The sequence below is a fragment of the Phymastichus coffea genome, unplaced genomic scaffold (genome assembly GCF_024137745.1).
Source record: "Phymastichus coffea isolate CEN01 unplaced genomic scaffold, Cenicafe_Pcof_1.1 PCOF00091, whole genome shotgun sequence".
NCBI classification, from domain to species: domain Eukaryota; kingdom Metazoa; phylum Arthropoda; class Insecta; order Hymenoptera; family Eulophidae; genus Phymastichus; species Phymastichus coffea.
Genome location: NW_026706902.1, coordinates 712,899 through 740,005, shown reverse-complemented (window position 1 = coordinate 740,005; position 27,107 = coordinate 712,899). Strand labels below are relative to the sequence as shown.

Genomic DNA, 27,107 nt, shown 5'->3' with positions numbered 1-27,107 from the left:
AACATTTCTATCTGGCTTCTACTGTGTAGTCTGGACGTTTACTGAAAGTATGTAAAAGTATGTTTAACTTACTAACCTTTGTTTCACTTAGAACTTTTTTTGCGAATGGACATATTTTTTCCATTTTTTATAATCAATATAATACAATTTATCACGAGAAGGGAAAAATTAGCTTTATAAAAATGCCTCGCAATCTATATTAATGGATAACTTGATAAAAATTTTAATAATTTTGAATGTGCAATTTGTTTAAAATGTAAGTTTCGGTTGCTTATCGCTTTTTACCAAAAGAGAGTCACAGCTTTGACTAAAACATTATCAAAGCCAACAAAAGATCCTGAGACTTTTGTCAATATTTGATATTTAAAATTAACTTGAATGTTTTAATATCTTAGTGAAGACCTAATGAAATAAATAGTATAACAATTATCTTTGTAATACTCTTTGTTAACAGTGTGCAATAGTTGACTTGAAGTCCGAATGAAGGAAACTGCTATCCACCGATGATTATTGATAATTTTGCCTCCATACTCCATCAAAATGAAAGTCTGAAGTACGTATACAAGCTTTCGTTGTATTTAAAAAAGCAGCAACATATGTATAGCTCTGATGGGAAAACTCACGCCGTAGCGAGCTTTATCGGCGAAGCCCAAGCGCGGGATAACGAGTTGAGCTCAGTGGCGAACCTGTACAGATACGTAAGAGCTGCGCGCGAGCGTAGCAGCAGCATGAGCTTGGATAATAATATAATTCGATTGAGGGGAGAGGACTGCCGAGCGAACCAGCCAGCGAGTCAATAAAGAGGCTGTCTTTAATCGGGTTAGTTCGTTATCGCGTTAGCCGCCGGCTGATATCGGGCCTGGAATATCAATTATAGTGATTAACCAAGACGCTGGCAAACTTGGTCGCGAGCGCTCGCGCAATTCCAGCCAGCCGAGCGTAGAATAACACCTTTTGTTTGAACAGCGCGCAGAGCCAAATTAGCCAGCCGCGCGGATATTCCTCCCCGCACCCGTCTTCGCCTGGCATTTCAATCAGCTTCACCTGTCGACCCGCTCCTATCCACTACCCCGATAGAGTCAATGCTCCTGGATCGTCGCTCGAGAGTTTGCGGACTTTGGGACGCAGTCGCGGGCGGCTCGTTTTTCAACCATTGCACATTTATTCGATGTGATTAGTTTTGCCATTTTTCAAAAGAGTCCGCGTGTATTTCTTTCGAATGCTTCCACCGACAAACTTTTCAGGTTTGCGCGTTTAACTCTCCTTTTTCCAGATTTCATCTGATTGGTTGTTTTCCAGTTGTTGTATCATTAATAAATCAAGCACTACCAATAGCAAGTCGTAACGCTCGCGGCAGTACAACATTAATAAGAACTGACAGCGAAGCATGTCCCCTAGGCAGCTCGAAAATCGAGTTTTCCCGGTAAACCCGAACAATCGCACTCGTCATCAGCTGTTCCCCAGAAATAACGCATTAGCAGCGAAAACCCAAGCGCTTATTCGCTATGTACTGACCATTATATCAGAATCGCACCGACAAGCGCGGGCGCATTGGACGTGAAGTGTTCAGCAGAGTATGAGGAGAGAGAAAAGGCGCAAATTCGCTACGGCTTCGTGATTCACATCAATTAAGGGACCTCACAACAGTTCCAGTGGTATTATAATGTGAAATCAGATGCCTCGAGGCGCCGCCATTAACGCGCGCGCGCACACGTAGGATGTGTATATATGTAGTTGGAAAGGGCCATTGTTAACAATTAACGCTAACCAACCGTTAACTGCGCATACGACTACAACTGCTACTACTATTCGGACTAATTGACAGATTCAATTTCACCGCGACAATGGCCTAAAGTGCGAGTGCGCGTGCGAGACGTCCTACTGCGCGCCATACATACACACACCCAGACTCTCTATGTTACGATATACGTACATTTACGCCTCGATTAGTGGTTTTTCTGCAATTTTTTCGACTTTGGCTTGTTGAACGACAAATGCTGCTATCGAAAAGAAAATGTATCTAGATGCAGTTTATTTTCAATGTGAACGTTTATCATTTTGGAATTATGAATGCCTTTAAGCGCGAAGCGCTGACTCAAAAACAGTACATCTATCACGAGAAAAATCGAGTTATTGCCATTCAATCATTCATTAAAAATTATAAAAATTAGATCTCTGCGTTACACACAAATCTTTGAAGTCAAGGTTTATCCCGATGATTATACTATTCTGTCACACAGTCAATCGCGTTATACAACCACATTCCCTCGACATGTATACACACACACACATACACACTCACGAAACAAACACAGCCGGTCAGATATAAATTGTCGTCGTCCACGCACATCGCGCTCACTAATGGCTCTAAATCTCAACGATGAAGCACGCGAGTAAGACGTCAAAGAGATGAGAGAAAGAGAAAGAGAGAGCCAATAAAAAATTCTCCCCTCCCCCTGTTAGGCTCTCCCAAAAAAGTCGTCACCTTTTAACACGATCGTCTCTCTCGACCATATGTCTCTTTCGACATCTCACTGAAAAATGAAAAGTCGACTCGTGCCGTCACGCCGATTTCGCGATTCCCTCTCCCTCTCTCTCTCTCTCTCTCTCTTGCGCGCACTAATCTCTTGTGCAAACAACGCGCCATGAATTATATCACAGAATCAAAGAATCAAAATAATTCGATAGCCATGTAGGGCGTTGGCGCGCGTGTCGGATCAACTTGAAAAAAGGGAGTCGCACCCTCATCCGCTGCGTGTTGTAACGTAAAAAGTATCGTCTTTTGAACGAAAAATAAAAATTCTTCGATCGCTCGTCGCACACGTCAATTGTCTGCAATTGTCGCTCAGCGGGAGGCATTAAAGAATCGTGATTGATAAAAAAGCTCCCTATGCTGTTCGTGCCTGATACTCGAGGTTAGAGTTAATACTGTGATTCGGAAAGTGGGCTGCGTTTGTGCACGAAAAGATATATTCAATAGGTGCAAGAAAATTGTTAGCGGACATTCGTGTGATCGACGCTGAAGCGCGATGTTCCTTTTGAAGATCTAAAACAGCGTAGCCTTTTTCACAGCTTCACGCGATATTCATTATTTGCTATAAAGGGAATTTGGCTTTCAACGCTCTCGACGAAACTTTGTTACGCACAGACGTGTAGACACAATAATAGTCACTAGATACCGCACAAAACGCATAGGCGAAAAACGCAGACAATTTGGACTTGACGCGGAACAGAACGAAGAAAAAAAGAAAAAGAAAGAAAAAGTCCTTGCCACTTGGACGCGTGCGCGCTATATGTGCGGATCTAATTGAAAAGAGTCGAAAATAAACAGGCTGCTGCGCACGCGACCCATTGTCCGCAGGCTAATTTTAGCTTTCTTCGAGGGTATATAATAATGACAATACTCACGCTCTCTCGCACGCGTGCGCACTCTTATTTCTTAGCCTTTGCCAGTCTCTGCGAGATGCCTCCTCCCTCTTTCTTTCTCGCGAGCGGCTGTCGATCCCGTGCATGTGCGCCAAACGCTCCTTGTTCTAAATCCTTTCTTTGCCGAGGACTAATGTTATAGCGTGAGTTTCGATGATTCTTCTCACCTTTTCTTTTGTTTTTTATCGGACAAGTAGACCAAACAATGGCCTTGATTCTCCGAATAAACAAATCCTCCCCTGATACGTGTAGAAGCCTATGGTTAAAAGCCAATAATTACAAAAAGAAGCAAATGCGTCGAGTCGAGAGTAAGAGGCGTCAGGTGGCCGTAAAGCATACAATGACTCAATCCGAGATGAAAATCCAACCGGATAAATCTCCCATTCAAATGCAGTAAGCATATAGACGTAGCTAAGTGTATGTATGGCGGGGCCCCTCGGTGGCTTAAGTAGGTACTTAGTTGCACATTTGGCTCGAGGGTTTTTAGCTCTCCTTCTTTTTTAACCGCGCGCGCGCGACCCTTATCGCTCATACGTGTGATGTCGCGATCGCGATATCGAGGATCTAAATCCAAAAGCAGCCGCCGACCTTTATCTCAAAAGCGGATATGTGTACTCTTGTATGGATTGTGTAATGTACTTGAAAATTTGAGGTTCTATAAGAAAGATTCTTTTTTGAGAGCGGTTTACGGGTAGATTGAGCTATTATACGGTAATTTTTTTAGCGCGCATACAAGTACGTTGAACTACATCTTTCTTATGCAAATAAAATTTGTATAATTTTTATATACACTTCGGTGCTGAATTAATTAATAGCATGGAGTAATGATCTGAATCATACCAAGAATTCTCAACTGTTTTGTGCACATTGCTGGAACAAACAAATCTTCTATTAAATTGAACTTTATCTTATTACAAAGACTTTTATAAATATAGTGCATCACATCCATCATAAATCAAGTATTAATTGGTATGACCGACTAGTGATAACGATTAAATATTTAAAAACATCTCAACTTAATGAGCCATAATAATAAACGATAAGATATAATAAAATATACTAAAAAACTATCTATAAAAAATTAATCTCACTCCATGTCAAACATAAGTACGAAACCTGTTATGAGGGTCCTTATTTTTTTATACGCTGTAAAACAAACATATCTATCTACATTTAAACACCAATTATATTGAACAAATAAAATATTAAAGTGGTAATTATTTTACTTGAAACTGTGGAAGTAACAATTAATTGATTGAAAACTTCGTACAATAAAGCGATAGATCGTACTCCTCGATGTTTCTCCTATATATGCTAATCATTGCTACATTTTGAATAAAATTATAACGTGATAATTTGATTATTACATTTGCAAGCGTATGTGTTACCAATAGACAAATATCATTTGACAATTTGTCAGGAAAAACAGTTTATTTTTCAGTGAAAATGTGGGACAAATTGTAAGTCGTCGTGTGGTCAAATCCCAGAAGCTTACTGTCAGACATCCTCTAAACATATTTGTAATGATCGCGAAGACATCTGGCATGATTGCCATTACTCGGTAGTATATCGCTTTCTTCCCTCCAACGCGACGGGTGGTCGTGGCAATCGTCGCCAATTACTCGTCGCGTATCATCCCTCGCGCGAGCGGCGTATCGGGCGAAACTGGATTTGAAAGCCAGGCGACGGGCCAACCAGCGTTAGGCAAACGACGACAACGACGACGACTAGGACGAGGAGGAGAGGGATGCGTGTGCCTTGAAGTTGGAAGCAGCGCCATCAAAATTAGCCTTGACAAAATTGAATTGAAAGTGCGCTGTGCGTGCAAGCGAAAATGCGTGAGTATCGACTTGGTATACGTACACCTCGCTATTATACACGCTACGAATAGCTTAGGTTGGTTGGTTAGCGTGCAAGTACACGTATCAAAGGCACTCAGAATCCGAGAGAGAGCTTAACAAAGCAGCTCCCACCAGTAGCGTACACCGCCGTTGTATTAGCTTGCCAAGCGTGTCACGTATATGCCTTACCTTGCTACCACCGAACGCCCGCCGCCACCGCCGCCGCCGAAATCTCGTGTGTGCGAGAGAACGACAGCTGCCGCCACTGCCTTTATGTCTTTCGTTCGCTTGGCGCTTTCTCCGTGTCCTCGCTATACGCATCCTCTTTTTGACGGGGCTCAACTTGCTTGCAGTTTAACGAGATTTGCTATACTGAATCTTGCCGAGAGACGTGCACTGATGCTTTCGTATAGTCGGCAAAAATACTTTACGCTTGACATGATGGGGTTGGCGGGTGATGGTAAAAAAAATCTACTGTTCAACGTCATTCTTACGAAAAATTCTCGGGTTTGAAACGCTGCCCGATCGGAGCATCAAACGAAGTCTTAGCTTGAAATTTACTTTTGAGGAATTACAGGGATAAAGAGCTGTCTAAAGACTTGAAAGAAAATGACTTGGCGAATCCTCGTAAAAATTTGCATTGAAACGCATGGCTGCGAAGCATGCTATTTGGAATGCCAGTCACGTAGATCAGCTTTCAAATAGATATATAAGCCGCGTAAAAAAAGAAAAGTCGAAAAAATTCAAATGAGATTAGGCGAAAGTCCGCGCAAAAGAGTGCCTTTTATGCAACATTAGGCGTTTGAACTATCATAAAACGACCGCTGAAAGCTGGAGAAAAGATGGAAGGACGGTTCGGTTGTATTATATACATATAGTAGAGAGGTGAGAACAAAAGGCCAAAAAGCAGTAACTACTTAGCGAGTTATATAGTTGACGCGAAAAGCACGTATATATACAGAAAGAAGGATGGGCCGGGTGCATGAAAAAGAGCGGCAGCTAGCGCTAAGCCGATTTCCCGCGTCATCGTCGTCGCCGTAAGCTACAAGCGAGAGTGCGGTTATATCTTTATAAATGGAAGCGCTCTCACCTATGGCCAGTATCGCTCATGGGATTTGCAAAATTACGCCTCTTTTGTTGTATGTGCTCTCTTCCTTCCCACCTACCCTAGTATCTTTTTCTTTTACGAGCTTTTACTTTTCTACAACGTTTGCGGCCGAATCGCCATTTCTTTTTATTCTTCAACAACAGAACTACGTATAGGCAGAATTTTCAATCATGCCATCTTCTCCGCATAAAATAGCTAAGAAAAAACATTTTACAAGATTGAAATAAGGTACGTTGAAGTATCGCAAAGGCATGGATTAGAAAAATTGTATGCTTGCAGAAGTTTCTGCAAGTAATACATCCTTAACTCCGACGGTTAAAAACATTTGCAAGCATGTAACAATTTTCAAACGATGCCTTTGTTACTAAGTGTAGGTAGTTTGAAAGTAGAGCTTGTTACAGAATAATGATACATTATTCACAACTATGTTCTTTTGTTTATTACCGTTTATTCAAAATATCAATTATGAGTCGACTATTTTTCAGAGTCGAAGACGGATAAGAATAGAATACAAAATTATCAGGTTTGCATCTGCGCGCACAAGTCGAAGTCACTTTTCTTTTGATCAAACTAGAATTGAACTTTTTTTATTTCAAATTTGACAAAATTTGAGAATTGGTAAGTCGCATAGCGTTAAGAGATTACGGTGCTGCCATCCTTCGTGACGTCATCAGTCATCGAAGATTCCAGACAATTTCTACATTATCTTTTATCTTACCGACATGGGATAACTTGACAATTGAATGTTTTGACAAATTTAGGTTAAATTTTTAGGTTAAACTGTTGGAAGTAAACATAGATGAAAATATGTAATTTTACATTTCACTGTGTGTCCCGTTATTGGTTTGTTATATTGTTGTAAGGTATATTTTTATTGACGCAAATCATGTTAGAAAAAACAGAAATGACAGACAATCAACAATTATCAAAAGAAGATTATCTAATAAGACGAGCAAATGAGGCTTTAACCACAGATATTTATGCTGCTAAATCTTGGTTGATTACTGCTAAATCTTTATTTCCTCATAGTGCTAAAATTCAGGTACGGAAATCAATAAAATCAGAATATAAATTAAAGTTAACTGTATTATTAAATTTTATAAAATGTGAAAATTTACAAATAAATTTATATTACACTTTTTTTAGTTTGAAGCTTACAGACTGGAGAAACTGTCAAAAAATGTCAAAGAAGCAGCTAAATGCTTCAGTGAAATGTTAGTTACAAGATTTACAAAAATTATAGAAAAATATTTTACCTTTACTACTTTTACATGCATTTTTTTTAGATTTCAAAATTTCCCTGATGATAGAGATATATGGAAAGAAATTGAGAGGATAACTTCATCGCTAAGATCTGAACAATGTGACGAGGAAGCAGAGTTGTTATGCCAAATGTTTCAGCACATACCTCAAGATCTGCAGCATAGATTATTAATCATGACTGCAGATCACAGTGAAGATACTATGGAACATTGTAAATTATTATTATTGTTACTAAAACGCTTTCCTCAAACAATTGCCACTCATGGGGTATGTTTATTAAATACTTAATTCTTTTCGTATTTTAGTTAATGAGTTTGTCTAACAAATTTATTGATTGTAGCCTAGATTAGTGGAGACCTTATTGACAGCCGAAAAACACAGTCATCCAGGGAAAGCTGTGAATGGATTTAGAAAATTATTGGCCTGTGAGGCTTTGCCACTTCTTGGTGGAGCTCCTGTTGACTTGAATCCAAGACTCAGCTTAAGATTGTTATGCAAAGCAGTGGATTTTTATTTTGCTTATATACAACAGTCTCAAGATTCTCAAATTCAGAAACCATGGGACAAATTATTTCAAGTTATAGAACTAATTGGTAAAAAGATGGGCTGGGAGTTGAGCAATCTATTTACATTACCTTGGAATCGAGATATTTATTGTGATAGAATTCAACAATATGCAAGTTTGAATTCTGCAAACTTGAATGAAGAACTTATTCTGCGTCAATTGTTAATATGTTCAATAGTAGTATTGATAAGTATATTAACTGAACATACCTCTTTAATAAATAACGATGAAACTTCCTACTGTCTTGTAGAAGCTTTCGTGGAACCAGTTGTATCATGTAAGTTATAGTTCATGAATTAATACATGATATCAATATTAAATTCTAAATATGTGTATTTCAGACAGTACAGAACCTAAAGTTAAAAAATTGAAAAGAGAGGAGTTTCCAGGATCTGTAATTACATGTGATGGTGAATACAGTGGTAATGGATTAGCTTTGGCAGTGAGACTGTATGATCTGATCCATAGTACTGAACATTTGCAGAGGGAAACTGTCAAATTAGTACAACAAATGCGTTTAGAAAATTGGCTGAATCCTTTTTTAAACGACCTTGCTATGTACAAAGGCATGCATCATGAACTTTTATTAAGGCTTCCACAGGAAACAAATAGTTTGATCACTCAGCTACGACTAGCAAGTAGTTGCTTTTGCGTCAAAGACTATAAGGTTTGAATAATTACTATTACTTACGAAGTATAATCTTTAATAATTGAATTTACAATTATAAATATATATTATAGGCTATGATTGAGTACATAACAATGGCAGCAAACTCTCTGCCAAGCACAAGTGGGAAAATTTCTCATAATTTGACAATACCAGGACTCAGGCATTTACATTATTTGACTTTAGCAAGGTTTCCCGTGTTGCAGTATTGTTGTAGATTGCTTCTATCTGCTATTAAAGTATGTTGTTATTATGATATTTTATTTTTTGGCTTCATTTAATACCACTCAATAAAATTTGACTTATCATAGGACAGTTTTTCGTGGCCTGGAGGAGGTGGTGATTTAGCTATTGGCCATGCACTCGTTTTAATGCAAATAGATTGGCCGCAAGAAGCACTTATGTTGAATGCGCTTACAAAACAAATTCTAAGCAGGAAAACTTTTAGCTACCCTTTGTTCCAAGCTTATGTTATTAATGTTGATATTTTAGAAGAATTAACATATTTGTGGACCGAACAAGGTGGAGGAGTTCATCTTGATATAGCTGTAAATACTGGAATTTTACAAAGTAAGTATTAATCAAAGCTACAGATTTCATGAAGATATCCTCTGTAAACCAATAATTTTTTGCTGTTTTATAGATCGTAGAATATCTACCAGAGGAGCCGACAAAGGCGTCCGCGAAGAAGTAAGATTGACGATGAGACGGCAAGCGGCCAGAGATGGAGTAGATCCACTTGATGAATTGCTTCAGAGATTTATTTTAAATGAAAAGAAAGCCTTGCAACATAGTTTAATTTTACGATAAAATGCAAACTAATTGATTTTTCTAATAATAAATATTTGTTTTACTCCACGACATGTTTACAAGTAATTTTTCTAATTAATAGTAGTTTTATGACTTTCAAAAAATATTATCTTATTTAAAGTATTTATTTACCTTCTTACCTTCAACAATAATTCAATTTTTGCAAAACTGAGAATGGTAGTAACGGTATTACTTTGTTATAAATTTATAATTGAAAAAATTTTATTTTACATATTGCTATATAATATAAATAACACTATATGATATATAAGACAGTATCAATGAATAACAATATCGCATCACAAATAAATTTGCCTTGTTACAGTTTGTTTTTACTGCAGAAACTTACATTTGTCAGATAAATGGTGCACACCATTGTTTTCTACGTTTGCGAAACTCTTGTTAGCTTTCAATTTAAAAAAATTGGAGCTATTTCTTATTTTTAGTGTTAGTATACAAAATAATATTCATTTTTTATATACCTTGCTTATTCAGTTCTTTGTTACTGTGTTTAACCTTGACTTTCGTAACATTAACTTGAAATAATATTCGCATTATAAAAGTTCTTATAACAAATACAGAGGCACCTGTACTGATACTATATTTTAGCTAAAAAATAATTTAAACTTCATTATTAACGTGAACAAATTAAAAATTTGAAAATTATAAATTCCAATTAAATTTATTTACAAATTTATTCCTTTCTGAATACCTCTTGTATCATTCAGTAGCATTTTTTACCAAAATCAATTTTTTTTTTTATAACTTTTAGATATCGATAGTGTTAATGCAAATAAAGTAAAAAATAAAAAAATTATGAAACATAAAGCTGGAAGAAACCAGCTTCCACATTGAAAATGATTATTTATCTGATATAAGAGCCTAACTGAAGAGCAACTTGCAGTAATACTTTGATTCCTGGCATGAATGAGGCGATGAGACTGAAGTCTGGTCCTGAGACTAACTGCGTATGTACAGCTAAGCCTCCAGGATAGTCTCCGGTTTGAATTGCATTTGAAATTTGATGAAGACCTTGTAACGTATTTGGTGAAATCTGAAATATATATTTACCGTTTTAATGTGTTTATTTTCAATATATAGTACTGAATTTTATTTGTATGCGCGTTACTTACTTTTTGTTCTCGAAGGCAGTCATAGAAAACTTCCAATTTTTTACTTACGTCATCGATCTTTCTCTTGATTTGCTACAAATAATGAAAGATTTCAATCAATAGTCATTCAAAAAATATACTATGATTTAATCAACTTAGTATTTACTGGATTTTTCGCCTTTTCAAAGCATTGATCTTTCAATTCGTTGAATATCGTTTGCAACTGTCTGTGCTCTTCTGGAATGGGCGCTTTAGGTTTTTCAGGCTCGGGAGCACGAACAATTTGTGCAAGCTGCACAGGCGGCTCAGCAGGTCTGTTGTATTGTGGAACTCCTGGCATTCCAGGTACCCCTTGGGCAGGAATGTTATGATTATACTGATTAAATTGATTGTACATGGCTTGTTGATCTTGCTGATAGCTGTGCTGGTGGAATCCTGAATCTTGCTGATACACCTGTTGATTGCATATTTATACGTAATTGAATAAGCTTTTCCTAGTGAAGGATACTTTTTTTGACGAACTTACTGTTGGTTCTGGCTGCGGTGGTGCTGTTCCTCTCAATGGATGTTGAATCGGGTTTTGTTGTTGGAATTGTGTTTTTTGCTGTTAAAAAATTAATTGCAATTGTTTATTTCCAATTCGCAGAAATTTTATTGTTAGTTAACAATTAGCATACTCATTAAAATTTAAAAATAAATTACATAAATAATTATTCAACAGCCAAAAGGATTTTTTTTTAGTAAAATTCTATTTGAGTTACGTTTTTACCATTATCAAAGAGATATTTTGGATAAGTATCATATAAATGATTTTTACAACGTAACGTTTCGTGACCTGTGTATATATGAATGTGTATATATGAAAAACCAAGCATCATACTACAATCATACATGGCTCTATAAAAAAATTATTGTAAAAAAACGATGATATTTAGCAGAATAATCAATTCACGCAGGGCAATGCAAATGTCTCTACCTTCGCATCGATACCCTTTGTGTATTTCGCTTTCCACTTCCTGCTGCCAGCGTGCTCCGCACACATTTCGGCTTTGGCTACTAAAGCCATAACTGGCTAAATATTTATTAATAATACCATTGAATTAAACACAATAAATTCAATAAGTTATAGTAAATCTATGCTAATCTAAAAATGCGTATTTCCATTTCTATATCAAAGTTATTAATTTATTTTTCCAATAAAAAATTTAAACAATCATAATTTACTTCAATTCCACGTCCGATCTAAGGATAAATCTCGTACATATCCTTTAAAAATGTATGCACATTTAAAAGGCTTATATAAATCTCAAGCGTGGCATCACGAAAAATATTTTAAAAGAAAAATACCTGTGGTTTAGCAGATTTCATAATAGGCGGATCATTCCATCCCGAAGGTTGTGGTTCCGGTTGATATTGGTTTTCATTAGGATAACCAGCAAGTTGAGAAGGTTGAACATTTTGTTGAAGGGCACTCGGATCGTATATTGACTGCGGTTTGATGGTGTTAGGATTCAACATACTTGGTTGCATTGGCCTTTGTTGGAGTTCTGATTCTGTCGAATTGTAAATTGTGCTCTGAGCTGGGCTAGTGCCGTAGCCTCCGAAATTTCCCATCACCTGTGGCTGTTGAGGCTGTTAAAAATAAACGTTAGTCTACCAAATGCTTAATAATAGTAACAAATTATGCTAATTCTTAAGAATTTATTTCACCATATACGGCGTTTGTGCAGGAAAACTGCCTGGTGAAGAGAAAGGCTGTGTCTGTATAGGATTGCTATAAATTGACTGATTTTGTCCATAACCAGTCGTGCCATAAGTTGGTCCAGATTTAACAGACGGATCTAGAATATACTTCGACTTGGATTGAGGGCCAACGCTTGACGGTCTCGAGCCACTCAGACTGCCACTATTCTGATTGACTGCAGGAGGTGGTGGAGGTACAGCTGGTGTCATGGGTTGTTGGCCAAAATTGGTGTACGCATCTGCAGGTTGACTCGACATAGGTGGTGCCGGTGTAAACTGGTTTATGGGTGCTGACGCTGCAGTTCCGTACGGTTGACTTCCGTAAGGTTGTTTCGTAGGAGCTGTGTTCCACGAGGGTACGTGTAATGGTTGAACTGATGCAGGAATCTGTTGAATGGGAGCGAACGTACTTTGAGCGCTGCCTGGCAACGACTTTTTTGGTAGTGCTTGATTTTGGGCGTATATATTTGGTTGCTAAAACAAACAAAAAAAGATAATTAGCGAATTAAGAAGAAAATAGTTGTGTGTTTGATACTTACTGCGTAACCAGTATTTTGAGATAAATTCTGACGTTGAGGCTCCATCGAGATGTGCCCCAAAGCCTTATAAAGTCTGTCGCGTAACATGACAATTCCTGGTTCTTGACTGTTACCGAGGTAATTGAGAGCAGCATCGAGATCTCCCTCAGATGCAAGCATTTCTGCATAACGTGTTAACACAGCCGCAGTACTACCATCGATAATAACCTCATGCGTTGTATGGAATTCGAGAGCTTTTTTTAGTATCATAACAAATTCAACAGTTTCCTGGATGCCAGTGTCCGACGACTCAACTGCTTTGTTGAGATTGCCAGAACAGATGTAACATATCTGAGCTTCTTTCTTGAAATTGTCATTTTCACTTGCAGCAAGACGATCTCCCAAAATGTCTAATAATTAAATTAAAAATTATTGTATTAATAAAATAAAAACGAACAACGTTATGTAATATACGATTATCAAGCTTACCGCACAATGCACCTCGTTCTGCGGGAGAAATATGTGTGAAAATTCCAACTAAAGCTTCTTTCCAACTTGTAATATCGCAGTTTTTAACAAGATCAACCCAATTTTCACTGACCACTGAATTGATCAGCGAGTTTAAAGCGCCAGAGTGTTCATTAAAGTATCTGTATTGTGTCTTTGCTAATAAATCTGGTCCACCGGCCATTGAGAGAATTATAGCATCCGCGTATCGATTATTCTCAAAACATAGGGCTACAGCAGCCTCGATGTTTCCCAAGAGGATGGCTTGTGTGATGAGACCTTCACTGTCTGTAGAATGTTGAAAAGAAATTATTTAATTTAAAATGAAATCAAAACTGAATGCTAATTTTACTGGCTTTATTACCGTCGGATGTGCTTATTCTATAACCGGTATCTACAGACTTAGAAGCTTTTGTCGGTGTAATTGACTTTCTCTGTTCTTGTTCAGCAATAGCATCAAAGGCAGCACTTCCATCAAAACCGTTTATATTCTATTGTAATTGTCATTGATTCTTTAAAATATGTCTTTTAAAAGAAATTTTAGATTCACAAGCGAAAATCACTTACATTATTTAACTTTGAAATGCCATCAGTAAGTGCTTCAACCTCTTGTCGCGGTACAAATTGATTTAATTTATTATTCATTTCATCAATATTATGCCCCAGAAGTGACAATATTTCATGCGTTACATTTTCACCAAAATAAGCATTGACACAGCTCCAAATTTTTCTTTTAAGCTCGTCAGGTGCAGTATCAATTTTATTCTGACAGAAGTTGCCAAAGAGATTGTTTTTTAAAGCAGCCTCCAATTCATTAGAACGTTGAATCAGTATGGGATCTGTGACAACTTGAGATATATAAGCTTTCCGATTTGCATTTGATGGCATATTTGGATCAACTGGATCATTTTCAAAAATGGTTAATTTTCCACCAAACTAAAAAGATAATTATATATTAATCATTGTTATAAATGAAAATAATGCTAAAACTGGGTGTTCTAGTTTGATTGTACATTACCCCAAATGATGCACCAAAAGGTCTTTTCAGCCACTTGGGTGCTTTCTTAAGTACCGCTGCCGATTCTGTTTTTATTATGGGTGGAGCTTGTGTGAATGGATCCATACCAGGAAATGAATCTACTATTTTGTTCGTAGTTTCTGCAGATGCGTGATTATGACCACCCAATAAAGAATAAACTGTAGCCAAACCATCAGCACTTGTTCCAACAATCAAACCAGGATTACGAGGACACCAAGACACATCAAAATTGAATTGATGGGTTTGTGCCAACTCACAGGTAACTTCACCATTCTAAATTATAATTAAAAAATATGAAATTCGTGTATTTATTGACAAAAATCATCTAAAGGGTATATCACTTACTGCAGCATCTGAGTTGGGGTTCCAACAAAGAATCCTGTTATCTTTTGCACAACTGAGAAGGAGATCTGAATCATGAGGATTCCAAGCAATGGACAAAACTCCTCTTTGATGATTATGTAAAGTTTTTAGTGGTGATGTAGCAAACCTCAAATCCCATAACTCTATTATTGGAGATTGATCATCTTCGGAAGCAAGACAAAGTTGTGTTGCTACATCTGGATGCCATTGCACAGATTTCCACCTCACCTAAAAATTATAAACATTGTAATACTCAATTAAAATATTTTGAACACATGGAAAATTTCAAGTTGTTTTTACCTTAGAATTTACATCACTCAATTTTATTATAGCTTCATTCTTCTTAAGATCCCAAATAACACATCTTTGTGAAAATGTGGAGGCAAGAATGTGTTGTACTGTGAATAAGAAAATAAATACATCAATTTATGCATGTTATTTTGCTAATTTAGTCTGGTTCATGAAACATGCCTTGTTTGTTCCAAGCTATATCCTGAACATCTTCATCAGGTGTACTTTTACCACCAGGAGTCATGGGTTTAGCAGTATTGTTCAAATCCCAAATATAAATTTCACTTTCTGTAGCACCAGTTGCTAACAAATGAGGTTTGAAAGGATTGAAATCCATTGCTCTAACTGGTCCATTATGCTTTACTGAACTACTTATTAGACAATTAGTGTCATTAGTCAGCATTTTGGCTACTGAATAAATCTTGATTTTGCCATAATCACAACCTCCAACAATGATACCAGCTGGGTTACTAGCATCAGAACTCCAAACTAATTTATGAAATCTGAAATTTTTAGTAATATATTACTATCCATTTATTTTATTCAATAATAATACAAATCATGCTAACAAATTCATACCTCTGATCACTTGGAACACTAGTTCTAAGTTCCATATCATAGCCAGGCTGTTGTAGATTAAGCGAGTACAAGTCCAAACTGGCATTAGTGTCAAAACTAGCATCTAATTGTTGAGCTGCAGTCCCAGCTGCCAAAAGAATTGGGTACTGAGAAGGAGGCGACCATGCCACATTGACAGTTTTGTGTAATTCCTTAACCTTCATCTTGGTGTCTATAAAATTTTAATTATAATCACTTTATTTCTATATTTACTACTTATAATGCACAGCTTTCATTAATAAACAGTAAGAATGTAATTTAATAAATTAGATTTTGAGATTGCATCAATCATAATAAGTAACATAACAGACATCTGTTCTGTTGTTATTAACCTCTTTAAAACTATTGACCACTAATTATTACGTGAAAAACTATCAAATGACTCTTTATTACGCGATTCAGAAATATTATTCGTAATCTAGAGAGAAATTAAAAGGTTTAGTGACCTATGTCATATGATACCGCAAGTGATACAAAGTGGAGCACTAGAATGGAAACCGAAACGAAATTAACTTCAGAAGCTCACGAATAGCACTTCACGGCATACCTTTTGATTTTTCAATAAGTACTAAAAAAATAGAAAATTATGCAAATCTTGAGAAAATCGCAAACACCGCATCCATCGATATTAACGACTTGTCTTTCAACGTGGCGAGCTACTCCTGCAGTCCTGCAACACTGCATATATGTGTTAAAATATATACGATATCTATTATTTTCTTTTCTGTCCAACGTGGCAGCACCTCTCAATCATTTTTTCGTTCCTCTGCGAATTCAAATACACATGGATATTGCATACTGACTGAAAATAATCTGATTTACTGTAGAGAGAGAATCTATTTTTGTCCTATCCTTGAATTTATATTTTCGATAAGAATTTTCTTAATAAAAATAATTTTTCTTCGGTAGTTGATAGTAATTACACTTACTACATTTTAAGAATCTGCTGAATTCCAAATTTTTGTCTATATATAAATATACAATCTTCAATAGTCAATATAGCTATATAAAAATACACTTACAAATAAACAAATTTCATTAAATTTCATTTTAATTAATAGACTAGACCATTATTTATTGCAATATTTGTATTGATTCAGTCAATAATGATATTATTATTGTACAAACATCATCTCCGTTTTAAATAAAAAATAGGAAAGATAATTATCTCGTTACGTTTCATCTATGAGAATAACACGTATCAACATAACGTAAGCCGTGTTGGCCATTATAGTAATATATTATTAAAAAAGATTAAAAGAAATAATGGAGCGTTGCTGCCAGCACAATCTCAAATGCTATCTAGTAGTACTAATGCAACCACGCTCGGCCACGCTGAAACGTTGTCCAATCGGAGGCGACCACGATCAAAATCCAGGGGCTTCTAAAACTTCTGCTAGGATGGCAGGGTTTCAATTTTTCTGGTTTATTTTAATTAATTTATTGTTAAATTTAGTTATTTGTCTCGCCGGGTAAGTTACACTTGATGATCATTATAGTTTTATTACATTTTCAACCTTTGATTTACGATTTTTTAGTATTTATAGTAAAATATAACCTTTTGAATCGTAAACAGTTAAAATATCTATCTATTTCATATTTTACTTTTTAAGTTGTTGAACATTAATTAATTCACAATGATTTTAGCGTAAAATCTCCCGTAGACATTAAAAATGTTAAACACCGTATTTGTTTAAGCGAAGAACATTTACATTATTAATAATATTAAATTGTATTAACTGTATTTATTGACATTTGACTATCCATACTGTCAAACTACTATTATATACATTTATCTACTAATCAATAAACTACAACTTAATTTACAAATTTTTCATTGTAGGAGAGATTTCTATGCCATATTAGGTGTTACGAAAAGTGCAAGCACTAATGCAATAAAAAAGGCATATAGAAAATTAGCCAAAGAATTACATCCTGACAAGAATCAAAATGATCCTGATGCCTCACGAAAATTTCAAGATCTTGGAGCAGCATACGAGGTGTTGTCGGATGAAGAGAAGAGAGCAAAGTATGATAGATGTGGAGAAGAATGTTTGCAAAAGGATGGCATGATGAACAATATGGATCCATTCTCTAGTTTCTTTGGTGACTTTGATTTCTTTGGAGGTGAATCACATAATCAACAACATCAGACACCAAAAGGATCAAATGTTGTCATAGATCTTCAGGTTACCTTAGAAGAATTATACAGTGGAAATTTTGTAGAGGTACATACAATTAATGTTAATTGATCATCATTATTTCAAAGTTTTTTATTATGTAAAATTACCAAGCTATGCTTTTTATAATAGATAACAAGAAATAAGCCAGTAATGAAAACTGCAACAGGAACAAGAAAGTGTAATTGTCGACAAGAATTAGTTACACGTAATCTTGGAAATGGGCGTTTCCAGATGACACAGCAACTTGTTTGCTCAGAATGTCCTAATGTAATTTTAGTTAATGAAGAACGAGTACTTGAAGTGGAAATTGAGCCTGGTATGATTGATGGTCAAGAAACAAAGTTTGTTGCAGAAGGTGAGCCACATCTTGATGGAGAACCTGGGGATTTGATTGTTAAGTAAGTTTCATTAATATTATAATGTTTATGCTGTACATTAATATTTCATTAAACATAATATTCATTTGTAGAATCAAAACACAGCCTCATCCTGTTTTTGAAAGAAAGGGAGATGATCTGTATACAAATGTAACAATTTCATTACAAGATGCGCTACTTGGTTTTACATTGGAAATTAAACATTTGGATGGACGTAAAGTTATAATCACGAGAGATAAAATTACGAAACCAGGTGCGCGACTACGAAAAAAGGGGGAGGGAATGCCCAACTATGAAAACAATAATGTGCATGGAACTCTCTTTATTACGTTTGATATTGCGTTCCCCGAATCCGAATTCACAGATACTGAAAAAGAAGGTAATTAGCGAAAATTTATCTGTTTTATATGAAAATTACTGAGCAAAAAATATGTTGACATGTACAACAATTATTTTTTCAGATATAAGGAAACTACTGAATCAAAGTTCTGTGAATAGGATATACAATGGACTAAGAGGAAACTGAATCCCTTATTAGGCAAAATAACTTAATTGAATTGTGATGCTATTTAGTGTCATAATATTAATGTCCATTGCGCGTTTACGCCTATATCAGACTATCTTGGATGTGATTACAAATGAAATTAAAATAAGAATCTTCTTTTAGATTTATAGTATTTTGGAACAGAAGTGTAAAATAAAGACTGCAATAATTGATCTTCTGTTTAATGATCAATTAATTTCTGTGTAAACATCAGCGATGGTTCTAATGAATTTAAAATATTTAAATTATTTTAAATTTAATAGATATGAGTGCTGTGTGAATGTCTTATCAGAAAGAGTGTTTATGCATTTCTACGTTTGTAAATCAAGATCATACAAAAGTGTTTGAGAGTGATCTATTAAAATAAAATCATGAATTAATTTAAAAATAAACATAACTTGTATAGTAAAATAATTTCGTTGTTTATTTTGCTGCATTTGACTTTTGTTATTACTTTTCATTTATTAGTTCAGGGCAATAATATAACAATAATAAGATAATGAATTTTTTTATTGAAATATCGACACATATTTAACAAATTACGTTCAGACATAAAAATATGCTCTTCAAAACAAATGTGAAAATAGTTATACTTTGTACATAATTTTTGTTCGAAATATAAGTTTAATGACTAAATGTTAACGCATGATATTGTATTTTCGTTGCACATGCCTCGCGCGATGTGCATCAACGTAGATTATTGTACAGCGTGAATATATATAAAGTTCGCTTCAGAAATCTACATTAAAAAACTTATTAAAATTGTTCTCTTGCTTCTTTTTTTCGTCAAATTTACACTGGAAGAATGAATTATAGGCCTTACACTTTGTCCGTTTATTAGCAGAGATGAAAAAATATGGAACTTTATATAACAATACATTTATCAACATTTATGTACAATTGTTACAAAATATCACAAAGTTGCAGAGTAGCATTTTTACGACGTATTTAAGTTTAGCAAAAGTTTTTACGTCCGCTTCGTTGAAATTTTACGATACTGAGCTTTTTCTTTTCAATTTTCATTTAGTAGTAAAAAATATTTGGAACAACACGTGGCAGCATAATCTCGAGACTATTCAAATTAAGTACTATTAGTCCGTGTACTCATTATATATTGGTATTCCCAAGTTACTGAGAAGAAAACGAAATATTCAAAGGTACCTTTCTGTCGTATCTTTACCATTTTATCGTAGATATAGGATAGCCATAGAAATACTGGCGATATTTGGCCTCTTATTATAGGCAGTAACAATATAACCGCAAGTGAAAGTCATCAACGCAAGCACTCTGTTTGCCGTAAGCATTTAATCGACTAATTGTATCAATGAGATAGAAACTGTCATTATGCCTGATCGAGCCTTCAAATATAGCATTGCCAGGTGTAGTCTTAATAGTAACGCTATAATCGACCCATGGTGGCGGCCGATGCTTTTTCTCGTCATTTTCAACCACTGCGCTGAGAGCTTTTGCATCGACGAGCGATTGAAATTGCAATTGCGCGCATTCTTTGTGCTTTTTCAGCATCGCATTGATCTCTAGCACCAAGAAATTAACAAGTTTCTCGAGTATCGGATCGTTATGCGACACGTTGTAACGTACGTGACACATGCACCAGTGCTCTGGGATACCAGCCATTTCACAGTTGCGCTCCTCTGGAATTGCTTTGAACATGCTTATACCACGAGGACAGAATGAGCTATTGTACGCTGAAATGTTCTGGAAATGGAAAATTTTACAAATTGATTTGATCGTTCTTATCAGTTTTGCCCTACTTGCAAATGAATTCATCATACGCGTTGGGAGTTTCTTTTTGCGGGCAACGCTTTTCTATTAGATCGAAACGATATCAGTTATTAAATATACAAACCTCTTTGATAAGACGGCTAGGATCTAAAATATCCCAAAGCGTCTCATGAAAATCAAACGGTGTGGTAAGTCTCTTGGAATTAATCTGCAACTGCTGCCAAGCATTAGAATACTGTTTTTTCCACCAGTCGGGCGTCATTAAAAACATCGTAGGAAGACTGTCTTCTAATCGACCCTGATAAGTCTGTCTAAACGAACCCCATCTCATGCCGTGATCGCTCATGAATACCACAGCAGTGTTACGCATTAAATTATATTTGTCGAGGTAGTCGAAGAAATAATGGTAATTGTCGTCGGCTAATTGTGGATATTCAATGTAATCATGAGTAAGACTTGCTTCCCAGAAAAAGCCAAAATATGGATCATCGGCAAACTCTTCAGCTACTTTGCGCGTGTAATGAAGCAACGCGGCGTAATTGAGTCGTGTGCCCAGACACAAATCGGCGTTTAGTTTATGCGTGTTGCCTATTTCACTTTCAGCGGCTACGCAGAAAGGCCTTAGATAGTAGTCTGTTGGCTGCACTCTGAAGATAATGTTTGTCATTGAAATAAACTTCATATTACTCTATATGTGCATTTTTATTTTCGACGTTGGTATTGTTTTTCTTAAGTTCTCGAATATGATTAATTGTACTGATTTAAATTCGCATTTCACGACAAAGTAAATGTTAAATACATATAAATAATTCTTATACCGTGATATTTTGTAATGACTAAGAAGTAAAATAATGTTTTTAGTTCTAATGGAATTTCCATTGCGCATTTTCTATGAAAGCGTAATACGAAAGAAAATTATGAGATAATTGATTGATACTAGCCACGAATTACAGATAGCAATTTTGTTATATGATATTTCAACGATAAGCTCCATTAGGTACTACTCGAGACAAAATCAAATATCAATAGAATCTCACCTGAAGCCGGGTTTGAGGTAATTAAATGTCGTCATGTAACAAGCATCTTCTCCAAAAATCGTTCTGTACCCTTTGGTCTTGAAATTCTTCCATAAAAGTGGACATCTATCGAATGGTTTCTTATGATTGTTCCAACACAACTTTTCAAACTCCTCCTGTGACAAGCCTGTGAGTACAGGTACCAAATTTGGATAGGTATTATCGGCAACTTTGTGGTATCCTAACATTTCCACAGCTCCAAGTTCCTTGAGTATGCTTAGAGTTTTGGGCATCGACCGTCGAAAATTGAGTCTCGACAATGAATCCATACCAACCACTAGGACACTCAGTTGACGTGGCGATGTGGGAAAGTCACGTTTGTAATTTCGGCAACGTTCCTCAACGTGCAGCTTGCGTGGTACGAAGGAAAAGTAGTCACGGTAGATGCTCTCGTTGTGACGCTGGCACTCGACCCGGATGAACTCGTCGTTGACGAACGCTGTCTCTTGGAACAAGTGACAATCTTTGCTGACGCTAAAATATTCCAGACAAGTAGCACTTGAAAGATTTTTTCTTGATATAATGTTTGGATGAAGATTACATGATACTTTCCAGATATAGATTGTTTCGAATTATACGTTTTTTTTTCAGGTAATAAATTTAGTGCTATTATCGTGTAACGACTTACGGAAAAATTTTGAATTTTGAAGATCTATGGAACAAATTTGGTAAATCTATATTGCTCATAAGCAAAGTAAAATAGTTACAAGTAAATAAGTACTCGGTTATTACGATTTCAAAGAACTATAAACGTTAGTACTATTTTGCCCCGATTACGACTATGATTAAAGCATTTTGAAGTTTCACAAGGAAAAGTCGATAAATTCATAACGAGTAAGTCCGCGTTCAATTTTTTCACTATGGTCCAAAAAATAACTAGAATTTCCAATTTAAGGTTCCTCTAATTAATAGCTCTCCTCAAGAGCTTTCAAAGAAACTTGAAAACTCAATTGGAGCAAATGATGAAATGGGACTCACGTGACTTCATTGTCCTTATTGTCAGATCGCCAAAAGCTGCGCCAGCAGCAATCGATACTCTCAGTCCCATTGTAATAATGGCCGCGAGCTTCAGGATTGACGAAAATCGCGCTGTTATTAGACTCGATCAGAGGTAAGTGGGTGCCGTATTCGCAGACAATAGGTTTTGCCTTGTCAATGAATCTCATCGACGACGGTTCGAATGGACTTAAATCTGGTATTTGGCAGCCCTTTGTATTGACTACATAACCGCTTTGTACTGATGTCACCGTTGTCGTCGATTCCTGATGAGCTTTTGCTTCCTTATCGTTTACTAGAATATTTAAATCAATTTATCATCTGATGAAGAATGGATTTTTTCAAACATTTAAGAGATTTAAGAGAAGATTCTTCAAAGACTCGATTTTTTGAGATAAACTTTCGCACCAGTATCATTTATTGCAATTTTACTAATTAATTTTTCAAAACAAGATTTCCTAAGGATTACACTAGCCTAGAATATTAGTTATTAGTTTCGTGTTTTGAATGTCGCAGTAGACACTGCATTAAGTTAAATCCTTGATGTCAAGGAAAGTCGCAGCTATAAACTAATCGAGTTTTAGAATGCGTCGTAACATTTTGTGCGTTAAACACATAGAGATACTTGCTTTTTGCAATAAAATGAATAATATAGATCAAATGCTTTTACCTTGATTGACGGTCGTACCGTGCGCTATGATTTGGAATTGGCCGATTGTAAAGCTATTAATCGCCAACAAAGATGCCAATAAAACGATAAGTAGCCCTATTAACCATCTTTTCAATCGTATGCCTCCCTTCGGGCTCCCAACTTCAAACGACATTTTCGCCATTTGATCATCGTCATCTGGCTGTTATTGAGTATTATCTGCAAAAATCATATAAATTTATCAATTACGTTAAAAGCATTGACAATTCAAATGCAAAGTAATGCTTGATTGTGTATATTTTGCAAAAGACTTTCCAGCAAATCTCGTTAAAGCATTTACATTCGAATTGAACTTATTCTTTGGCAAAAAAAACCATAGTGTATATTTTCGATAAGAAACTTAGCTTACTGAGTGTATTTCGTGATTATCTTGAAAGCTTTGAAGCTTTACGGGAAATAACAACTGGAGGTCAACAAAAACACCATCTCAGTAGACAATAATATATTTTAAATAATATTACTAATATATTTATGCACAATACAAAATTTATATACATTTTTACATATCATAACATTTTTCAATTTCCTAGATGTTGCCGATTAAACAAAAGATATAAGTACTGTTTTAGCGAAAAAAGAAATGAATTTTAGAATTACTTTTATAAGAATTCCATTTATTTTAGCCTAATACTTAAATATTTGCATGAAAGCACACTATATACGTAGCTGACATCGGTTGCGTGCATTACAATGCAGATACGGCACGTATACACATCATTTATATCTTCGAGATTTTTAAGCTTTATTTAATACAATGGCACGAAAACGCAATTGTTAATATTTATTGTCTTGAATTTTGTTTTGCATAGCAATACTTTAAAAACAGGGAGTTATCTAACAAGTGTAAAAAGTAGTCGTTTTTTTTAATGTGTTAGCACGAAAACTCTATGTTAACGCTTATAATATTGAATTTTGTTGTTCATAATTATGTCAGAAGAGATAGATTTTAAATAGGGAGTTAGTCAACAAGTTTAAAATGTAATCATTTTTCAAATAAAAAATTGTTACTTTAACAAATAATTTTATTGTACACAATGTTTTTGCTTTAAGAAATCCTTCACAACAATTATGATGAAATAAAGTTGACTAAAATTGTTCATACTATCTAATTAAGAGATGATGTATTTTGTTATTTCAATTTACAACTAAGTCAGTTTGCTAGTATATTCACAAAATTTTTTTGGCTGCCAAAAATTTCATCTGATTTTGGCTTTTGAAATCAATGAATCATTGTATTACTTTAAATTCTTATCTTCAAAATATTAAGTAATCAATATTGAGGATGCCGATAAGTAAATATCGGAACGATAAGAAGATATTGTGATAAACATGATCCTTATCTATAAATTTTTGTTCTATTTTTGATATGTAACGTCTTAAAAGTGTTTCTCAATGAAGACTATTTAAAGCAAAAATTAGAATTCTAATGACTCTAATTAGAAGAAAAGTCAAATATTTTAAAGTTAGCCATATAAAGCTTTCTATATTCCTAAATTTTACAGCGGAACGAAATCACAACAGAATGAGCCCGCCTTTCTTCTATAATTTATTGAAGAAAGTGCTATATATATACACACATACATATGAAAAATGTTAGATTATCAGCAGCCTGCATTGAATGACATGAAATTGAGATGTGTGTGCATGAATTCTAAAGCTAAAAGCTCGAAGCGTATTATCAGCTCGCCAAAGTATCAACTTGCACCAACATATTAATATTTTATTTATCTTGCTGTCACATATACTTTTTTTACAGAATAATAGGACAAATTTAATTAATTGCGTGACATTAAATTTAGATTTCAAACGTATTATTAAATCATGTTCAAATGCGAAATTTTTGTATTTTATCTAATTATATTAAATATTGTCAAACTTGTCAATCCATTGATAAGAAAAATGTTGCACTTAAGAAACAATAGATGCAAATGGCAAGTCTTAAAAAATATCTCACCTGGCATGGAAAAAACGAGAAAATATTACGATAGTAAGTTACAACCTACTTCGAGAGAAAATAGTCTAAGCAATCAATTATGAGGTATAACTAAACCAGATAATTACACAATGAAGGTAGACAGAAACCATATATACTTAAAATAATTTGCTCACTGAGTGTCAGGCGATGTTGCAGCCACGGCTCCCCATCGTCATCTGTGCGTCAAAAATTCACGAGGGCTTTGTCGAATCAGTCGACGTAGTACGCAGTCCCCCTCTCCGTACGTTGATTCCGTCGTCACTAATGCTGCTGCTGTTGCTGCTGCTGCACGGAAGACGAATGAACAAAAAAAATATAATTAAGTCCGTGTCGAGATCCATTTAGACATCCGGGAAATTTGATAAGTAATCAACTTTTGCAATGAATATAAAACACACGATGGCTAAATTGCAATTAATCTTGGCATGAGTTGAAAGGTTAATGTGTCCTTGTCATCTCGTATTAAAAAGGACAAACGAACGAACGGATGGAAAAAGCTCCGCAGGATAAGTGCCACGTTTTAAGACTAGATTTCGACGGGCCAGCAGTGCCCATAAGCACCCTTGCTCCATTTCTGGTCGATAGTGAGTCCGCGACTTTGTGTTCGTGCGTGCGCGCGCGATCTTTCGACCCCCTCTCCTTATCCTTGATTTCACTGCTGCCACTGGTGCTTCCACTGTTCGACCACCCCAAGCATGGGTTACTGCACAACCCTTCGTTTGTTTTCTTTTTTTATTGCTTTCACATTGCGCTTTCAGGGATATATAGGTGAATTAGTTTGTCACCTTAGGGGCTGCCGGTAACTCTATACTTTTCCATAAAGCTTTCATTAATAATATGAAGGGTTTTGTGGGGTTAAATAAAAGAAGAGGAATATAGTGCTGGAATATTACTGTTGAATTAAAATTCCGACGAACGGATTTTGTGTTGATTGTTATTTCGATAAATTGTTGTCATAACTACCGCACGACGTGATTATACTTTACATCGAGCGATACATATTTTCACGATAACCACGCATGGCTTATCTGTTTATCATTGATATTGATATAAATTTTTCGCATCATTTCTTACGTTGCGCATATTGCGACGATAAATAATTTTAACGACAATCTTAAAAAACACGTAAAACATCTATCAACGCATTTTTCTTTTTAGATGCACTTTAGAATAGCGTGTTTAATTACATCAAATTATTCTTGATTAAATTTGCAAGAGAAATTTTTAAGAATAGTTTTATCTCAGAATAAAGACTACTGTTATATTTTCGTAGTTCTATGAAGACATGTCTATTTTCAAATGGCGATCGCCTACATTCTATTAGCTAACATTCTATTTTTTATTTCTCTTGCAATATTGCTTTTCCATATGACGATCAGTAATCAGTAATCAGTTAATTTTAAAAATAGAAGAGTGCATCACATATTGTTTTGTTAAGTTTAGTTTTATTCAATTTGTACCAAAGGGAAAAAATAGCAACTGCAAACTAAACCGTTAATCAAATAGACATCTTTTTCCGCCAATTTAATAAAAATGTTAAATTTTATAATAAACAGTTCTATCGTTTACCTCGAAAATTGAATATTTTCACGCCAAAAATACGTAGTAGTATACCGGGACAGTAGGAGTTCTA

The 27,107-nt window shown here is 35.3% G+C and overlaps 4 protein-coding genes across 9 annotated transcripts; 2 read left to right on the top strand and 2 right to left on the bottom strand.

Moving 5' to 3' along the window:
* Positions 1-7,190: 7,190 nt before the first annotated feature.
* Positions 7,191-9,712, top strand: LOC131669302 (integrator complex subunit 10). Its single transcript, XM_058944085.1, has 8 exons — positions 7,191-7,417; positions 7,522-7,589; positions 7,662-7,905; positions 7,979-8,480; positions 8,545-8,870; positions 8,945-9,109; positions 9,182-9,440; positions 9,514-9,712. Exons 1-8 carry the CDS (start codon positions 7,262-7,264, stop codon positions 9,678-9,680), a joined length of 1,887 nt encoding a protein of 628 aa, XP_058800068.1. The 5' UTR covers positions 7,191-7,261; the 3' UTR covers positions 9,681-9,712.
* A 180-nt stretch (positions 9,713-9,892) lies between these two features.
* LOC131669277 (protein transport protein Sec31A) lies at positions 9,893-16,539 on the bottom strand. 3 transcript variants are annotated; one of them, XM_058944048.1, is made up of 18 exons: positions 16,419-16,488; positions 16,318-16,356; positions 15,833-16,043; positions 15,434-15,756; positions 15,263-15,360; positions 14,945-15,190; positions 14,579-14,872; positions 14,128-14,496; positions 13,925-14,051; positions 13,543-13,848; positions 13,075-13,463; positions 12,503-13,009; positions 12,140-12,424; positions 11,769-11,864; positions 11,319-11,396; positions 10,959-11,246; positions 10,814-10,885; positions 9,893-10,734 (listed from the first exon to the last, which is right to left on the bottom strand). In XM_058944048.1, the coding sequence occupies exons 3-18, from the start codon at positions 16,033-16,035 to the stop codon at positions 10,546-10,548; spliced, it is 3,870 nt and encodes a 1,289-aa protein (XP_058800031.1). In that variant the 5' UTR covers positions 16,036-16,043; positions 16,318-16,356; positions 16,419-16,488; the 3' UTR covers positions 9,893-10,545. The 3 variants fall into 3 exon arrangements, with proteins under 3 accessions (XP_058800031.1, XP_058800030.1, XP_058800032.1); XM_058944047.1 differs by lacking the exon at positions 16,318-16,356 and having other exon boundaries at positions 16,419-16,539; XM_058944049.1 differs by lacking the exons at positions 11,769-11,864; positions 16,318-16,356 and having other exon boundaries at positions 16,419-16,539.
* A 653-nt stretch (positions 16,540-17,192) lies between these two features.
* Positions 17,193-19,346, top strand: LOC131669297 (dnaJ homolog shv). Its single transcript, XM_058944079.1, has 5 exons — positions 17,193-17,343; positions 17,715-18,099; positions 18,184-18,452; positions 18,524-18,810; positions 18,893-19,346. The coding sequence occupies exons 1-5, from the start codon at positions 17,273-17,275 to the stop codon at positions 18,955-18,957; spliced, it is 1,077 nt and encodes a 358-aa protein (XP_058800062.1). The 5' UTR covers positions 17,193-17,272; the 3' UTR covers positions 18,958-19,346.
* A 121-nt stretch (positions 19,347-19,467) lies between these two features.
* LOC131669296 (uncharacterized) lies at positions 19,468-26,006 on the bottom strand. Of its 4 annotated transcripts, XM_058944076.1 has the most exons (7): positions 25,849-26,004; positions 25,609-25,759; positions 23,461-23,658; positions 22,773-23,085; positions 21,756-22,268; positions 20,843-21,365; positions 19,468-20,691 (listed from the first exon to the last, which is right to left on the bottom strand). In XM_058944076.1, the coding sequence occupies exons 3-7, from the start codon at positions 23,621-23,623 to the stop codon at positions 20,212-20,214; spliced, it is 1,992 nt and encodes a 663-aa protein (XP_058800059.1). In that variant the 5' UTR covers positions 23,624-23,658; positions 25,609-25,759; positions 25,849-26,004; the 3' UTR covers positions 19,468-20,211. The 4 variants fall into 4 exon arrangements, with proteins under 4 accessions (XP_058800059.1, XP_058800061.1, XP_058800060.1 ...); XM_058944078.1 differs by having other exon boundaries at positions 19,468-20,681; positions 20,839-21,365; positions 25,609-26,006; XM_058944077.1 differs by having other exon boundaries at positions 25,591-26,004.
* Between the last annotated feature and the right edge of the window lie 1,101 nt (positions 26,007-27,107).